This window comes from Chelmon rostratus, chromosome 15 (assembly GCF_017976325.1).
Source record: "Chelmon rostratus isolate fCheRos1 chromosome 15, fCheRos1.pri, whole genome shotgun sequence".
Taxonomy (NCBI): Eukaryota; Metazoa; Chordata; class Actinopteri; order Chaetodontiformes; family Chaetodontidae; genus Chelmon; species Chelmon rostratus.
The window spans coordinates 2089548-2104894 of NC_055672.1; the positions used below are offsets into that span (position 1 = coordinate 2089548).

Consider the following 15347-nt stretch of genomic DNA (forward strand, 5'->3'; position numbering starts at 1 on the left):
GTTTACGCTGCTGCTGCGTCAGTTCGCTCTGCAAAAAAAATCAAACGTTAAACTAAATGGACACTTTATGGGATCGACAGTGCCGCTCAGACAGCGTGATATACCGAAACGCAGGGGCGAAGGCCAAAGGGTCAGCTGAGTATCGATCGCTGCCGTTTCTCACATTGTCTGTTTCCGTTCTAGTTTTATGTACGGAGAGCTGACGGACAAGAAGACCATCGACAAAGTCAGGCAGACGTTCGACAACTATGAGTCCAACTGCTTCGAGGTCCTGCTGTACAGGAAGAACAGTGAGTGCTCGCTTCCATCGTTACTCGACATCATGTCTCTTGTGTCGTCTGTTTGCAGCACTGAGAGAATCACACATGACTTCATGTTGCATGGCCCGGCGGTGCTGCAGCTGACCATTACTTTCATTATCAAATGATCTGTTGAGCGCTTTCTCTAATTTCCCGCAGCCCAAGATGACGTCTTTTTTTTTTTCTTGCTTTGTTCAACCAAACCCAGATATGTTCATTCAGACACAGAAGAGCAGCCTGAACCAGCAGATCATTTACCATTTTCACCATTAACGACTAATGCACCTTCACACTTCAGCTGTGGCTCAGAGCTCTGTTCATGTTTTGTCTTCATCACGTTGAATCTGGCTTTGTTGCACTGCTTTTTCTCCCTGAAAGTGGCCATAATCAATACTTCTCTGTTAGCAGTGGAGCGTTTCAGTGTCTTTCTGCTCATGGTTCATAGTTCTGATCTGCTCTCGCTGCTTTAACCAGCTCAGTTTCCAGCAGTCGCAGACAGCTGTTTTAAGCAAACGAGCTCTGATGAATCAGCTGTAGGCCGCCTGCTCATCAGCAAATCACACACAGACACAGCTAGCGACAAGCTGTTGAGGAAAGTGGAACATTTAGCGGCTGAATAGTAAGATATTTTCCTCAGGAGCTGGTAAAGACTGAGCTGAGGGGGAGCAAATATTGGACTTAGACTCATGAGAGGATGATCATGTTGCTCCATAACTGCTGGATGTGGAATTCAGCATCTGTCTGCGAACACATATATATTTTATTGTTTTGTCGTTGTCTGCCTTCATTTATTTCTTTGACAAAGCAAATCAAAATTAAAGGATAACTTTTGTTTTTTACAACCTGGACTTTATTTGTAGCATTAAATACGCCCATTTACTCACCCAGACAACTCTGGTGGCATTTGGAGTCGTTTTGAAGAAATTAGCCCCAGAGGAGCGGCGCGTATATCCGTATAATGCGAGTACTCGGGGCATCCATGCGCAGCCTCTATATAACACATAATCTGCAACGAAACTCGTTCATAGTCCAATATTTTGTTCTGATATGCTGGTGCTATTCCCCTCTGAGCCCGTGGTGGCATGTTATCAACATCCGGCGTCTCTAGACATCTACCTCTGACGTGGATGATGTCATTACCGAACGCCGCGCGCTGCGAGCAGCCAGCCACAACACGGCTGACTCTGCGGCGGTCGGCTACGAATACGCAATAACGAACCATAGCTGTGCCAAACTACAGCTAAACTAGCCGACCGCCGGCTCAGAGGGGAATAGCAGCAGCATATCATAACAAAATATTGGAATATGAACGAGTTTCTGCAGATTATGCGTTATATAGAGGCTGCGCATGGATGCCCCGAGTACTCGCATTATACGGATATACGCGCCGCTCCTCTGGGGCTAATTTCTTCAAAACGACTCCAAATGCCACCAAAGTTGTCTGAGTGAGTAAGTGGGCATATTTAATGATAGAAATAAGGTCCAGGTTGTAAAAAACGAAAGTTATCCTTTAATGATGACAAAGAGACATGTTTAGCCAAATGCTTAGCTTCCATCTGCAGTTTCTGAGCAATTCTTGTGTTGACTTCACTCTTCTTATTTTAAATCAGCAAATTTACATTTTTGTGACTTTTTTGTTGCCGTAGTCATGTTTCATTTGACTTCCACCTTGTTTAAATTCTATAATCTTTATTAGTCATAGTCATTAGAGTAGAGGTTAATTTAAATCTCTGCTACTATTACATGCCAGATGATGGAGGGATGGAGGGATGGATGGAGGTCAGATAAAACCTTTATGGCTAAATGATGAAACTGAATAAGCTCTAGTGTAAATACGGATAGATGTAACTTCGACAGGTCAGCCTGCTCTGTGCAGCAGCGGAGCGAGCAGTAAATCCTGGATCAGCGGCATCGTTGAGGAGCACAATGGACGAAGTGTGTAGACGAAAATAGTTCCAAATGTTCCCGTCTCCCAGGAGTGATGACCCACGAGGGCAAAACGCGAAGGTGGAGGGGCACGAGGCACGGAGCGAGAAACAGTAAAAAATGAAAAAGATCAATTTTAAAATGGCTCAAATTTGCTGACAGATCAGGAGAGCGGGGCCCTGGATATAAATGAGATGGATGATGACTCCGAACGGTGCGTATCCACAGAAAGTATGAGATTAAGGCGTGTGCAGTTCTAGCTTTGGCTCTCTGAAAGAGTGCGAGGGTGTAATAAAGTCACGGAAAACCTCAGCTGCTTGGAAGAACAGTGAGTTCCCGAAATGTGACGACCTGAACATTAAGATGTTAAAACCACATCCTGTTTGAATATGAATAATTTAAACGGCAGGTAAGAAATAATGAACATGTGCACGAAGAGGGGGGAAACCAGCTGAGCACTGTGACTGCTCCGTGTCCGCCGTTCATTAATTTCCTCCAAGAATGAATTTAGATAGATGGATAGAGATGTTGCTGCAGTCTGTCGAGGGCATGAAGCTCTTACTGCGACGTGCTTTTTACAGATCAGAGATCAGTGTCCGCAGCCGGACGAGGGCAGAGTGGAGCAGGAGCTCCGGGGGCGGCTGGGGTCATGTGCTTTGAGGTGTGATGACGGCGTCAGCGAGGGTTTGGAGGCTGGGAGACGGGAGACAGATGATTTTAGAGGCATTGTGTGTGATTTTGAGGGCTTTGCCTCTGCTGGTGACTGTGAGGAGGAGGAGGAGGAGGAGGAGGAGGAGGAGGAGGAGGAGGAGGAGGAGGAGGAGGAGGAGGAGGAGGAGGAGGAGGAGGAGGAGGAGGAGGAGGAGGAGGAGGAGGAGGAGGAGGAGGAGGAGGAGGAGGAGGAGGAGGAGGAGGAGGGTTGGTCATGTTGATGCTGATGGAGATGTACTGGCTTTACTGGTTTCAGTGAGGAGTTCCTCAGGGCTGGTGGGGGGGCTGGACTGTGTTGTTGTCCTTGAGAAGTGGCTGTTATCTGAATATCTGGAATGCGTTGCTGTGGGGGGAGGGGCTGAGACAGTCATGAGTTTGGAGGATAAACAGGAAGTGGCTCATAACACAGTGTTGGTGATGATGGTGGGCGATGTGGGGGTGCCCACCTCGACGCCCACAGGACACCTCAGCTGTGACCCTGTTCCAGCCCACATCCTAGCAGGTGTTCAGTAGATCTGCTCGAGCTATGCCTGTGCTCTTTGTAGACTTATCGTCCCACGATGTAATGCACCAAAGAAACAAAGGAACTTCTAACAGTTAGAAAAAGCTGACTAAATTATGGGATGGCTTTGATTTGATCTGTCACACCTGAAGCACCGCTCAGTGATTCGTTGTCTTCATCAGAGTTCAGGTAGACGCAGACCTGGACCCTCCTTTTCAGGCCGTTGTTTGGTCTGACCAGACCTTTAGAAAACTGGTGTACTAAATAAATGTAGTACGGAATCAGAACACCGCTTTGATTTTTAGTTTTACAGATGTTCCAGCACTTTTATTTCTTTTCCACCTGATAATACAGCACAAGATCTGCGGACACCGAACCGTTCTGCTCATATGTGATTGATATGTGCTTTGGGACATGGTTGTCCACGTACTTTTGTCCTCATTGTTATTCGTCAACATGTGTGATCATTCATCGTTATGCCTGTGTGAAAAACTGCTGAGTCTGCTGAGGAGATATTGGTACAAAGGTAATCAAATTTGATCAGTGCTTTATTGTTAGTCAGGTATGAAGCAGTGTAAATGTCGGGCCTCGTCTGGTTCTGGCTGCGTTTCTGTTTTCTTATCATTGTCAACTGAACATCCCGTCATTTTGGACTCAGCTAAGACGTTTTGATGTCTCTGCAGGAAGTCCAGTGTGGTTCTACATGCAAGTGGCTCCCATCAGGAACGAGAACGACAAGGTGGTTCTGTTCCTCTGCACGTTTAAGGACATCACCCTCTTCAAGCAGCCCATCGAAGACGAAACCACCAAAGGTGAGTGTTTGACTGCTGCAGGCGGAGAGAAGCCTCCCGTCTTTGCACCGACAACAATGCCTGTTTTTTTTTTTTTTTTTTTAAGATTATTTTTAGCGACGTCTGTTTTATTATTAGATAATTCACAGCAGAATTTAAAAAGCAGGGAGGCATGTAGAGAATGATGTGCGACCAAAAGTCTTTGATGGATTTGAGAACCTGCTGCTTCGAGTACATGATGTGCGGCTTAGTGTGCCGAGCCACCAGAATAGATCATTTTAATGGCGCCTCTGTTTTGTTAGATAGTACACAGTGAAGAGTTACAGGAGGGAGGGGGCAATACCGAGGATGACATGTGACAAGATTTGTGAGTGGGAAGCAAAGTACATGGCTGGATGCCCCAGTATGTAATGTGATGCCAGCTGGCTTCTGATAGGACATATAATTACGTTTCTTCATCCTCCTCCTCCTCCTCCTTTAACGTCTTGTTCCTCCTCTTTTCCTTCCTCTCTCGTCATCCCCCGCCCTGATGTTTCCATTCTCTGGCTTTTTATTCTTTATTCTCCTTTTTTACCAATACTTTGCTTTATGAAAATAAATAAGTGCAAAACTATTTAATGCTAATTCGGAATGCTAACATGCTAAACTAACGTGGTAAACATGCACCTGTTAATGTCAGAATGTTAGCATGTTAGCATGCTGATGTTAGCATTTAGTTGAAAGCGTAGCCGTGCTTGACGGAGCTGTAGACTCTTTGTCTTCTCAACCTCTTGCCTCATCTTCCTCTTCCTCTTTTCTTTCCTTTTTCCGCCTTGTTCTTCCTCAGCTTTTTGTTTCTCCAGATTCTCCTCTTCCTCTTCCTCCACGTGTTCCTTCATCCTTGTACTACTTCTTCTTTTCTTCTTCCTTCTCCTCCCTCTTCCTCTTCTGTCTTTTCTCTCCCACTGACTCGGAACATTTTTTTCTTGCTACAAATCTTTTTCTACCCTCTTTATTTCATCCCGAGCGGCGGCTGGGTGGAAAAGAGCGAGTCAAGTCTTGTTTCCGTGCGATGCGGCTGCGTCTCGAGCTGTCAGGTTGTGTTTGAGGAGGTTGTGATGCTGTCAGGAATCACAGGAGATGTGGGTGGCGGCGGCGTCCTCTGCGCCCCAGCTGACGCGCCGTGTCAGCTTCCGGCCCCGGGAGTCGTTCTCGGCGACGCTGAGCGGGTATGTTTGCCCTTTGACGAGGATCCCTCACCCTGCCCCCTTCTTAACGTACACGAACATATACGGCAAACACGTGTGTGCACACACATGCGGTGAGGTGACCCCCCCCCCCCCCGCAGAGACCTGCTCTCAGTTGTCGTGTCATTTCTTTGCTCATTCATTATGTGTGCTCAGCGACACATGAATAACGTGGGTTGAACATGCAATTAGAGCTTGAGTGGAACTAATATTGTCACATCAGTGTGTTGATGTCTTTGCCGGTTAGTTCCTGCTGCTGTCGTTTGAAGACAAACTTCAGATGCGATTTGAAACGAACACCAGGTCTGCGAACCACGATGACCACGGTTCAGCCAAAGTCACGGCACAAAAGAACACGATGTGTCCTGCAGATTCAATTCACCTGCATGAACCGTCTTCAAGCCAATATTTGAAAGGTTAAATATTGGCTTGAGCTGTGTCACTTCTGATTCGTTTACATTTTGAAATGAGATAAAACAGTGTTGAAAGTTACTTTACTTTACTATTATGACACTTATCCTGCAGTGTCTTTCCTTTTTACCTGACAGCTGTTTCATTCTGTCTTATCCTGTTGTTTTCATGTCATTTTATTTTATTTCCTTGCTTTCATTGTTTTATCTCATATATTGTTATTATTTGTTTTTATGTTAAGCACTTTGTGTTGCATTTTTAAGCATGAATTGTGCTATATACATAAAAATTATGATTATTATTATTGTTACGTACCCAGTTACCCACTCAACCGGCCGTCCACCCAGAGCCTGGTTCTCTTTGAGGTTTCTGCCTGTTGAAAAGAAGGTTTTCCTCGTCGCTGCTTGCTCATGGGCTCATTGTTGAGTCTCTGCACATTGATGAGTGTGGTCTCGACCTGCTCTATATGCAAAGTGTCATGAGGCATCTTTTGTTGTTGTGGTGATTTCTAAATTTGAAATGAAGCAATGCAGACACATCTTCAACCTAAAAATCACATTAGCATCATGGCTGTACTTCCCCATGTGTGGTCCGACTGACGTGCTGCAGTCCCAGTGGAGCCGGCCAGCACACTACGGCGTATTTCGGTCTGGCTCATTTGAGGGTGCAGCACTAGCCTGCTGTGTCACAGAGCAGCGCACTGAGGGCTGCAGTTTAACCCGCCTGGTGAGCACAGGGGTTGGGAGGGGCCCTTTGTGAGGAAGGGAGATTCGCCGCTGCAGGCGTTGGCAGCTGAGTTCGCTCGTGCTGCGGACCGAAACTCGCTCTCAGCTCCGTCTCTGGCCGCTCCTGCGGCTCGGCACGCCACAACGCGTCAGCGTCAGCTGAGCGGGAGAGAGATCCCGGTCTGCTAAAGATGTCCGTCCTCAGCTTACAATAGCAAAATAGATTGTAAATGTATTATCTGCACTCTGTGACGTGTGCTCATGGCTATATTTGGCCTAAAATCAACCATTTTTTCCATTTTACTCAATCATCCTCCTTTTTAATGTGCACTACATTCTGTATCATTGCTACCACATTTATTGGTGACCAGCTAGTTTTATTCAGCTGGTAGTGATTCATCAGGAGGACATACTGTAAACAGCATTGAGATTTGCTGCGTGCAGGTACAGTAAATAACGTCATCATCATCATCAGTGTAGGAAAGCAGTGAGAGAAGAAAGAAGAGCAAAGCTGAACATGAAATTTTGAGCATCTTGTTGCTTCTTCATTGTTTAAGTTTATTTACTTTATTGATCCCAAGACTGGGAAATTATTCTCTGCATTTAACCCATCACTGGGGAATCACACACACACACATGCAACATGCAGTGAAACACATTGCAAACATTGCAGACGCTCAGTGTTCAGTGTTTGCTTTGTCAGCACCTGTAAAAATTTCACAGATGGCATCTACCTCAGCCTCAGGCGAGACATCGTTTCAGGTAGACAGCTGATCAGAATGAAAGAGGAGAGCTGAGGCAACAGCACGGGTGCCTTCGGTGTTAAACCAAATCCGTGATATTTTTTACCTCATGAATTGGCCTTTGGTCTTCTTGCAAAAACGAGATTAGATTACTACATTAGACAAGATTTAATAGATTAGGCTCAGAATCCACACAAGGTAGCTGCATTTGAGTCAGCTTTGGGCCCCAGATTTGGACCAATACTTGAGCCAGTCTTGGCCCCAGTTCATTAGTCCACCAGCCAGGAGCCCATTTCACTAAATTTACAAGCTGCTGACGCAACAAGAGACAGTTTCTACCAATTCTGCAGATCAACACAAATGCCAATACTTTCAACCCCTTTATGAGTGTGTGAGATGAGGACGGATGTGCTGCTACAACCATTTGTACTCTCTGTAACAGGGTGTGACATATGTCCCTGCTGCTTGCTGGATTTGGGCTGATTTGGGCCGAGACATCTTTTCTACTTGTGTCAGAACATTACCATAAAAAGCAGCAGCAGAGAGCAAAGGTCTCTCTGCTGCTGCTTTTTTTTTTTTTTACTGTTGCCAGTTTCACAGTGACTCTACACACAGACCAAAAGATGCAAACATACGGCACATGGACCGACAGGTACCTCATCGACAGTTTACATCTGCATCACCTGCATCACTCGAGCCCTCAGGGGAAAATCAAAACCAGGCTTAGTTCAGTGACTCCACACTGCAAAGCACGGCTGTGTATGGTTTCATCTCTGATGGTCATGAACAGGGTGCATTTTAAAACTAATGAGGTCAGTACAACCTCATCCACTGAAGAAAGTTTTGATTCGCCACCAACCAGACTCAGTTTACATTTTCTTTATCTGTTTGTATGTTGACATATATTTTTTGCACATTTGTTTCTGTACATTATTGTCAAAATGTTACTATGTATGTCCATGATGCTATGTATCTTTGGTCGATTAGGCCTAAAAAAATCCCCAAACATCGACTATTACTATTAGTACTACATATAATACAACAACTGCAACAACAACAACAGTAACAACAACTATAACAATATAATAATACGTGTAATTGCAGAATTTAAGCTCGCTGAACTCCCAGAAATATTACTGTGGGATGCGATTGTGGAAACCAAACATTCTGTGTCAAACACGGTGCATGTGAACGCAGCTTTAGATCATCAGCTTTATTATCTTTCTTCTCTTATCAACAAACGTGTGAATTAATATTTTGCATTCTGTCTGAGCGTCTCTGCACTCAGAGGTGCTGTGGAGTTAATTCACCCGAACGCGCCCGTGTGATAACCTCAGTGACAAACAGTACCTGAACTCTCCTGCTCCCTCTTTCCTTTAACAGCAGAGCCCGATCTGTGAGCACAAAAGGTACCCACAAAACAAAATGTGAAAGAAAGGCGTGAAACATGGGCAGGATTTGCGGTGCATGTGTGCCGATCCTACGTGTGTCGTCTGGTTTGACGCTCTGTTGTCTCTGAATTCAGTCGTGTTGTGCAGCGGCTGCAGGTGCGAGCTGTCCTCTGTGTAGAACTGCTGATCAAAATCTCATTTCAGAATTCACTTTGGTGGTGCGTGCACCAGCTCTGCTCCCCTGTTATTTTTAGCACAGGCCTTTACTTTTTTTTAATTTCCCCGTCTATTGTGCTCCAGTGTGGTACATCAAGCAGTGTTGCGTTCTTGAGGGGACCCATAGCAGGAGCATTACTGTTGCACCATGAAAAGACCTCTTATTTACTTCTCCTGCAGTCCTGCAGTTCGCTCGTGTGAGGTCCTTTCGTCCTTATGTGTCAGCATGTGCGGTGGAAGCCTGTGAGCTGTCACTGTGTATTCACATGACTGCCACCAAGACAAATTCCTCCATTTCAGCTCATAATGAAAGTGGTTCTGGTTTGAAAAAGAACACACGGGCTTTGCTTTGCGTGCTATAGTGGCCCGCTATTACTTTTGACCATATTAAGGCATGGTGCTACTCTAATGCATGCACGCTATACAGTGAATTATGCAACCACAGCTACTGAAGAGGCAGAATAGAAAAAGCACTTAAGACCTTTGCGTAAGTAAACGAGTCATACCACAATGGAACACTGTGCCGTGAAAAGTGCTGCATTCAAGCTTCTGCTTCAGCAAAAGCTAACGAGCAGTTAGCCTGCGTGACTTTAAAATGATGAATCTTCAGGATGAATTTATGAGCGGAAAACAGATCCAAGCTCAATTCAGCGCACTCACACAACCGGTGGCTAACGTTGGGTCAGTTTATTGGCTTCTCCAATCGTTTCAGTGTGGAACAGATCAGTGTTTTAGTGGTTTTATCACAACAGGAAAACAAGACGAGCTATTAAGACACACTTGCTTCCTGCTTATGAATGAGTGAATTAATGTTTTTTTTTATTCAAGTGTCCTACACGCAAATGTAAGACATGACTTTTCATGACATCACAGCAGCATTACAACATCCTGTATGTAAACATGTTCTGTATCTGGGCATGTTTCGCAGACAGACTCCTCTGAGGCGAAGCATCAGGTAACATACCTCTGAGCCTGTTTTTCCTTTTCCTGCACTCAGTTTTCATAATGAAGTCATTAAAGTGGGCAGCTGGACACAATCTTGGCAGATTGTTATGCAGAGTCGCTTTACGGTTTAAAACTTTTCTGAACAGTGGCGATAAGTCCCAATTATGGGAAAATGGCAAATTTAACAGTTGCACAAGTGCAAAAGACTCAAGAGGTCAACAAACTGACAGTGATATTCTATATACAGCTGAGGGCTAGATGCTCTATGTGCTATTTGTTTTTATTAGCGAGCATAAGCTGCTGGTCATACCAGACCGAGACCGCAGCAGCAGAGCTCCTCAGCTGAGCGAGGACGTGTTTGCTGCTCATTAAAGTTTCCGTTTGCAAGAGGAAAGTTTGTGCAACTTAAAGTAAAGAGTCAGAAGGGTTTTTTTTGGTAACAACAGTGAAGTAAAAAAAAAAAAAAAAATCAGCATTTTCATGTGAAATGTAGTTTAGGAAAGTCTGAAAAAGCCTCCCACAGTGTAAACAGTCATGTGAATTCAATACTTGTGCTCTTAAGTGTAGTATTAAACTTAGATGACTCTGGGCTTTCTGCAGTGCTTTTCAACAGCCAACAATAAACTCGACTATATACAGTGAGCTGCACAAGCACCACTGCAGCAGTTTCCCTGCAGGGAAGATATTGAAAAAACTCCATTTTGGCTAAGAGCACCCACGCTTATTATCTATGGTGATCCTGAGCCAATTTAAGGTATTAGCATATAGAAAATCACATAAAAGAAGCAGCTCTGCAGCGGGAGATGTATAGTAAGTCACACAACAGTTTGTCCTCGAGGGGAGCCGAGGTGATTAGGACTCAGTGCTCACAAAGAACGAGATACTGTGCTGATTTTCACCCTATATGGGTCTCAGCACAGTGTTGTGTTTGGATTCTTTCACACCACTGCACAGAGAAGTGAACGGCTGAATTTGGCTCCATTTGAACAGAGAATGAAAGGGGGGGGGGGGCGGTTTTCAGACAGCTGGAGGCCTGAGGGTTAAAAGCTATTTCAAAGTCCACTTTTTATTCGTAATGGTCTCTTCAAAGGGTCGGGTCGATCGCGATGTGTGACTGCTGTATGTGCCGTGCCTCTGTTGTGCCGCTCTCTGCCCTTTCAAACATTTGATTTTATTTTTAGAGCACGACAGTAGGAGCGCCCGTCCTCCCAAAACTGCATTCTGTGTTGAGACAGCACCATGGCAAGAAAATGACCGCTGCTGGACAGACCTGTGTTATCCAGACAGACTTCAGCGAACACACGGATGCTTCATTTGTAGCAGCAGTCGTTTTAATGCAGTGATAAAAGCAGGACTGGATAAAACGAGGAAGCACAAGGTTGCCTCGAACAGTGTGACCATTTCTCACAATGCTTGCTACGCATTTCCGCTGCATTTATAATTAGCTTGATGACTGTAGCACCTTTCAGAACAGTATGATAAAATGCTCGGAGTATATTAATCACCGGCATTGTGTTGGAAAGTAAAAAGGTCGCATGCAAGTTAAACTCGCAAGGAAAAAATTAAAGGTGAAGGAAGAAAACCGGGAATATGAGGATGCTGATCAGGAAGCATTACGAAGATGTTATCCACACACGGCGCGTCCCCGTCACTCGTCAAATCAGTCGTCAAATGTATTCATTCAAAATTAGCTTAATATTCAAATTAGTAGTGACTTTCTCTTTTTTTGACGTTTTTGGTCTGTTCATAAACGATTTAGTGTCAGCTGACTGCCACATACGTTTCAGCTTGACGGCAGTCGCACGCCGACAGCTCACACTGGCCGATAGTTGATCAATATCAGTTGGAATCCGTGTTATGCTTTTAAGCGTCACATCAATATTTTTAGGACATCATTTTAATTGGGACAATTAAGCTCAGCAGCCAAAGGGATCATTGAAGGTTTCAGCATTGATTATTATACACATCTGTCTGAAAAACGAATAAAATTACATTTTCAAAAGTCTCAGTGAAGTAGCTTTGATCTAATCATGCTAAATGTGGAATAATTACATTTTAAAATATTTTTCAATTGTGAAATTATTTTTTTATCCATAATTTGTAAAAGTTTTTTGCTTCAGTATAATCCAAAACAATTTTAGTTGTGTTTATAATATGTCTAATATCAACTCAGTACCAATGGGCGCCACTCATTCAGACAAACACTGTAGACAAAATGAGTCAACCAGAGGTGAAAGCCCCGTCCACGCTGGGACACGGCTGGGAAAATCATCAATGGCTCAAACTGAAATGAACCAGAGGCGGAGCTTTGCCTGCTAAGCTTTCATATTGACCGGACAAACATATGCTAAACCGTCAGTGATTCTGGTGGTATTGATCCCCCGAAGGAGGAATTCTCCTTCAGCTCAGGCTTCCACACGGAGGTCAGAGCACATCGGACAGCTGGGGGGCGGAAACCCTGCAGCTGCTGGAGGTCCAGTTCTGTCCAAGGACACCTTCTGCAGGGTGGCTGTTTGCCACGAAAGCAGGGCTTGTGCTGCGCTCACATCGTGCTGGCTTCGATGTAAATATGGTCTACCAACTGGGAAAACCACTCCTACCAGCCCCCCAGTGGCACGTACAAGTGAAAGCGGTGGGATTATTTTGACGCTCCAGTATGTCCCTGGACTCATGAACTGGGGAACTGCATCACCACCGGAGGCTGAGAGCTGACCGCGGCCTCGCTGGGTGTCTCTTGAGGTACCGGCTGACAGTGAGGTCGTGCTGAATGTGATCTGAACTGTGTTTAACGTGTCGCTCCTGCAGGATGGACCAAGTTTGCTCGGCTGACGCGGGCGCTGACCAACAACCGCAACACGCTGCAGCAGCTGGCGCCCATCAGCAAGCATGAAGTCAGCCATAAGCAGTCCAGACTGGCAGAGGTGAGCTCACACACACAAACACACACACGCTTTTTGTGTAAGTGTTGCTCTAAAGGAGTTTGCATGATACATCAAACTGCAGGTAACCATGAAACTCCACAGTAAACCAAGTTCTTCTGCTTCGTTAAACTGACTGCAAGCAAATTATTTGAGCTTTAAACTTCATTTGTGATCCAGTAGCGTGACAAAAGAAGTTTAACTCGAGGTCCGCTTGCTCGCTTTGTCCAGTGCGTCCAGCCTTTCCTCTTGGTCTTCGTCATTCTCTTAATAGTTCTGATGCTGCACAGTTTCATGCTTATTCCTTGGCCAAATCGTTTGAAGGCATTAGCTTAATGGACCGGAGCTGTGAGCAGATGGACATACTGGTAGCCCACAAAGTTCACAAAACATTAGCTAAGCCAAGATAAACCGCCGGCAATCCAGCATCAGTTAAAAGGGCTCCGTCCTAATGCAACATAGCTAACATCAATACGACATCAGATGGTACTGCGTTCAGTCAGCGGCGCCTAAAACTCAGCTCATCTCTCATTAGTCTTCCTGAAAAGGGCTTAGACGAGGATCTTATCAACCCACTACTCATTTCTGGCTTCACTGGTGTTTTATTAGCCTTATTAACCTCACACCGATGAAGCATCATCTCTTCAGTGCTCAAAAAGTTCAGGCCAGGGGCCACCGTCTGCTCACTGGTATATTTATTGTTTGTTTATTGTTTAGTATATTTTTATTGTCTTAGTATATTTTTCATTTCTGTTATATTTTTAATTGCATGTGCGAATATTTTACTGCATGTTGGTTTATTTTATTCTAATATCTTAATTTTATTTTATAATCTTTCTTATCTTTCTTATTATCTTGTTTCTAACATGGGGGTTGCAATGCAAATTTCATTGACACGTCATGCTCAATGACAATAAAGGGAATCTTGAACAACCAGTGATTGCTGATGTCTTTGCGCAGGTTTGTGTGTGTGTGTGCAGTGGCGCCCCCTAGTGTCACCTGTGAGATGTGTGTGATTTGCTATCTTTATTAGTCTAATAAACAAACACAATTAACTCACAAAATATCAAAAAGCGTAATGCTTTCACTCCCGTTTTCCTTATTAAACATAATACTGTCCAACCCCTTGAATTCAACGAATAAAACACACATGATTCAAACCGCGTTGGTTCGTGCCTCCACTGCTCCGTCGTTAACTCAGTTGGGATTAGATGTGAAAATGTTACGACTGTCGCTGAGCAGTGGCTCTCACTCGTTCTTCAGAGGCACAACAGTAAACTAACAAAATAAAATGCTGAAAATCGGATATATTCAGCACCACAACAGTAATCAGTAGCTAACCTGTCGCCCGGATGTCAGTGCAGGCCTCTCATTGGACACGCCTGTGCACACACACACGCTACAAATATGCCACCATAGCAACGCTCTCCTCTTAACATTATTTCTGCACAGATAGATCTTCATATTAAACATTAAACACCACAATAAAACACACTCTCACACACACACACACACACATGCATTAATAGACGGACACAGGCATGCAGACGTACTGTACTTTATCGCACCCTCAATGCATCCACCCTAACCCCACCCTCCTCCAGCTACTCACATGCCAGCTTCCCCGGAGCTGCAGTCGTTTGACACACCGAGCGGTGCTTCCTCTTCGCGGGAACGCCGCACTCCTGTGGACTGCGGGCGTTATTAATATTTCATGTTGGGTGCGGAGACAGAGGCAGGGTGCTGTGGGCACTCCGAGTGATTGTGACTGCTGCTGGAAATTTAGAAAATGGATTTCGGGGTGGGAAAAAGATGGCTCCTGTCTTCTGTTGCTGGAGCTCACCCACCTGTTTTATTCATGAAGGTTTGAGTGAGGTGTATCGCCTCTAATCAGAATTTCTTTGAGTTTCATCCCCGCTTAGCGCGTCAGGCGAAGCGGTGTGGGTTTTGGCAAAAGCGTCACTTCCATGGCGGTTTAAAGGTGATGAGGGAGGGGGAGGAAGGAGAAGATTGAATGGAAAAGGAGGAAAGATGAAAAGAGGAGAGAAATGAGAGCGGTAAAAAAAAAAAAGATTCACTGAATAAGAGAGGAAGGGGAAGGTAATGAGTCAAGTAAGGAAGCAGGAGGAAACAAGGAATTATGTATGTGAGGAAGGAGGGAAGGAGGAGAAGGAGGTCAAGAGGGAGGCGTGTGTGTGTGTGTGTGGAATGAACGATGTATTTGCATTATGGGAACTGGGAAAGACTGACCCATGCTAAGGTCTAAAAGTCAGGATATTTTTCTTTTGCTGCTTCAATTTACATTTTTCAAATGAATTAAAATCTGTCTCTTGCGAGTTCACCAACTTTCCGCTCATTCTAAATCACAGGAATTCATTATTATTATTCAAAAAATAAAAATTACTGCTCCGGTGATAATTTACACGTACTGTGAGGACGATGTCGTTCACACGGTCAGTCCTCTCAGACACGTCTGATCCCAACACATGTATTAAATTATAACATGTGATAATGTAGTTCTAAGCAGACATTTGTAGGTTTTT

The 15347-nt window shown here is 44.6% G+C and overlaps 1 protein-coding gene across 1 annotated transcript in view; it reads left to right on the forward strand.

Moving 5' to 3' along the window:
• The window catches only part of kcnh5b (potassium voltage-gated channel, subfamily H (eag-related), member 5b), a 131345-nt gene that overhangs the window by 11877 nt on the left and 104121 nt on the right, over positions 1 to 15347 (forward strand). Inside the window, exons 3-5 of the mRNA XM_041953353.1 lie at positions 184 to 290; positions 4122 to 4250; positions 12692 to 12807. Of these exons, the coding sequence (XP_041809287.1) occupies positions 184 to 290; positions 4122 to 4250; positions 12692 to 12807 (352 nt within the window). The remainder of the gene's footprint in view (positions 1 to 183; positions 291 to 4121; positions 4251 to 12691; positions 12808 to 15347) is intronic.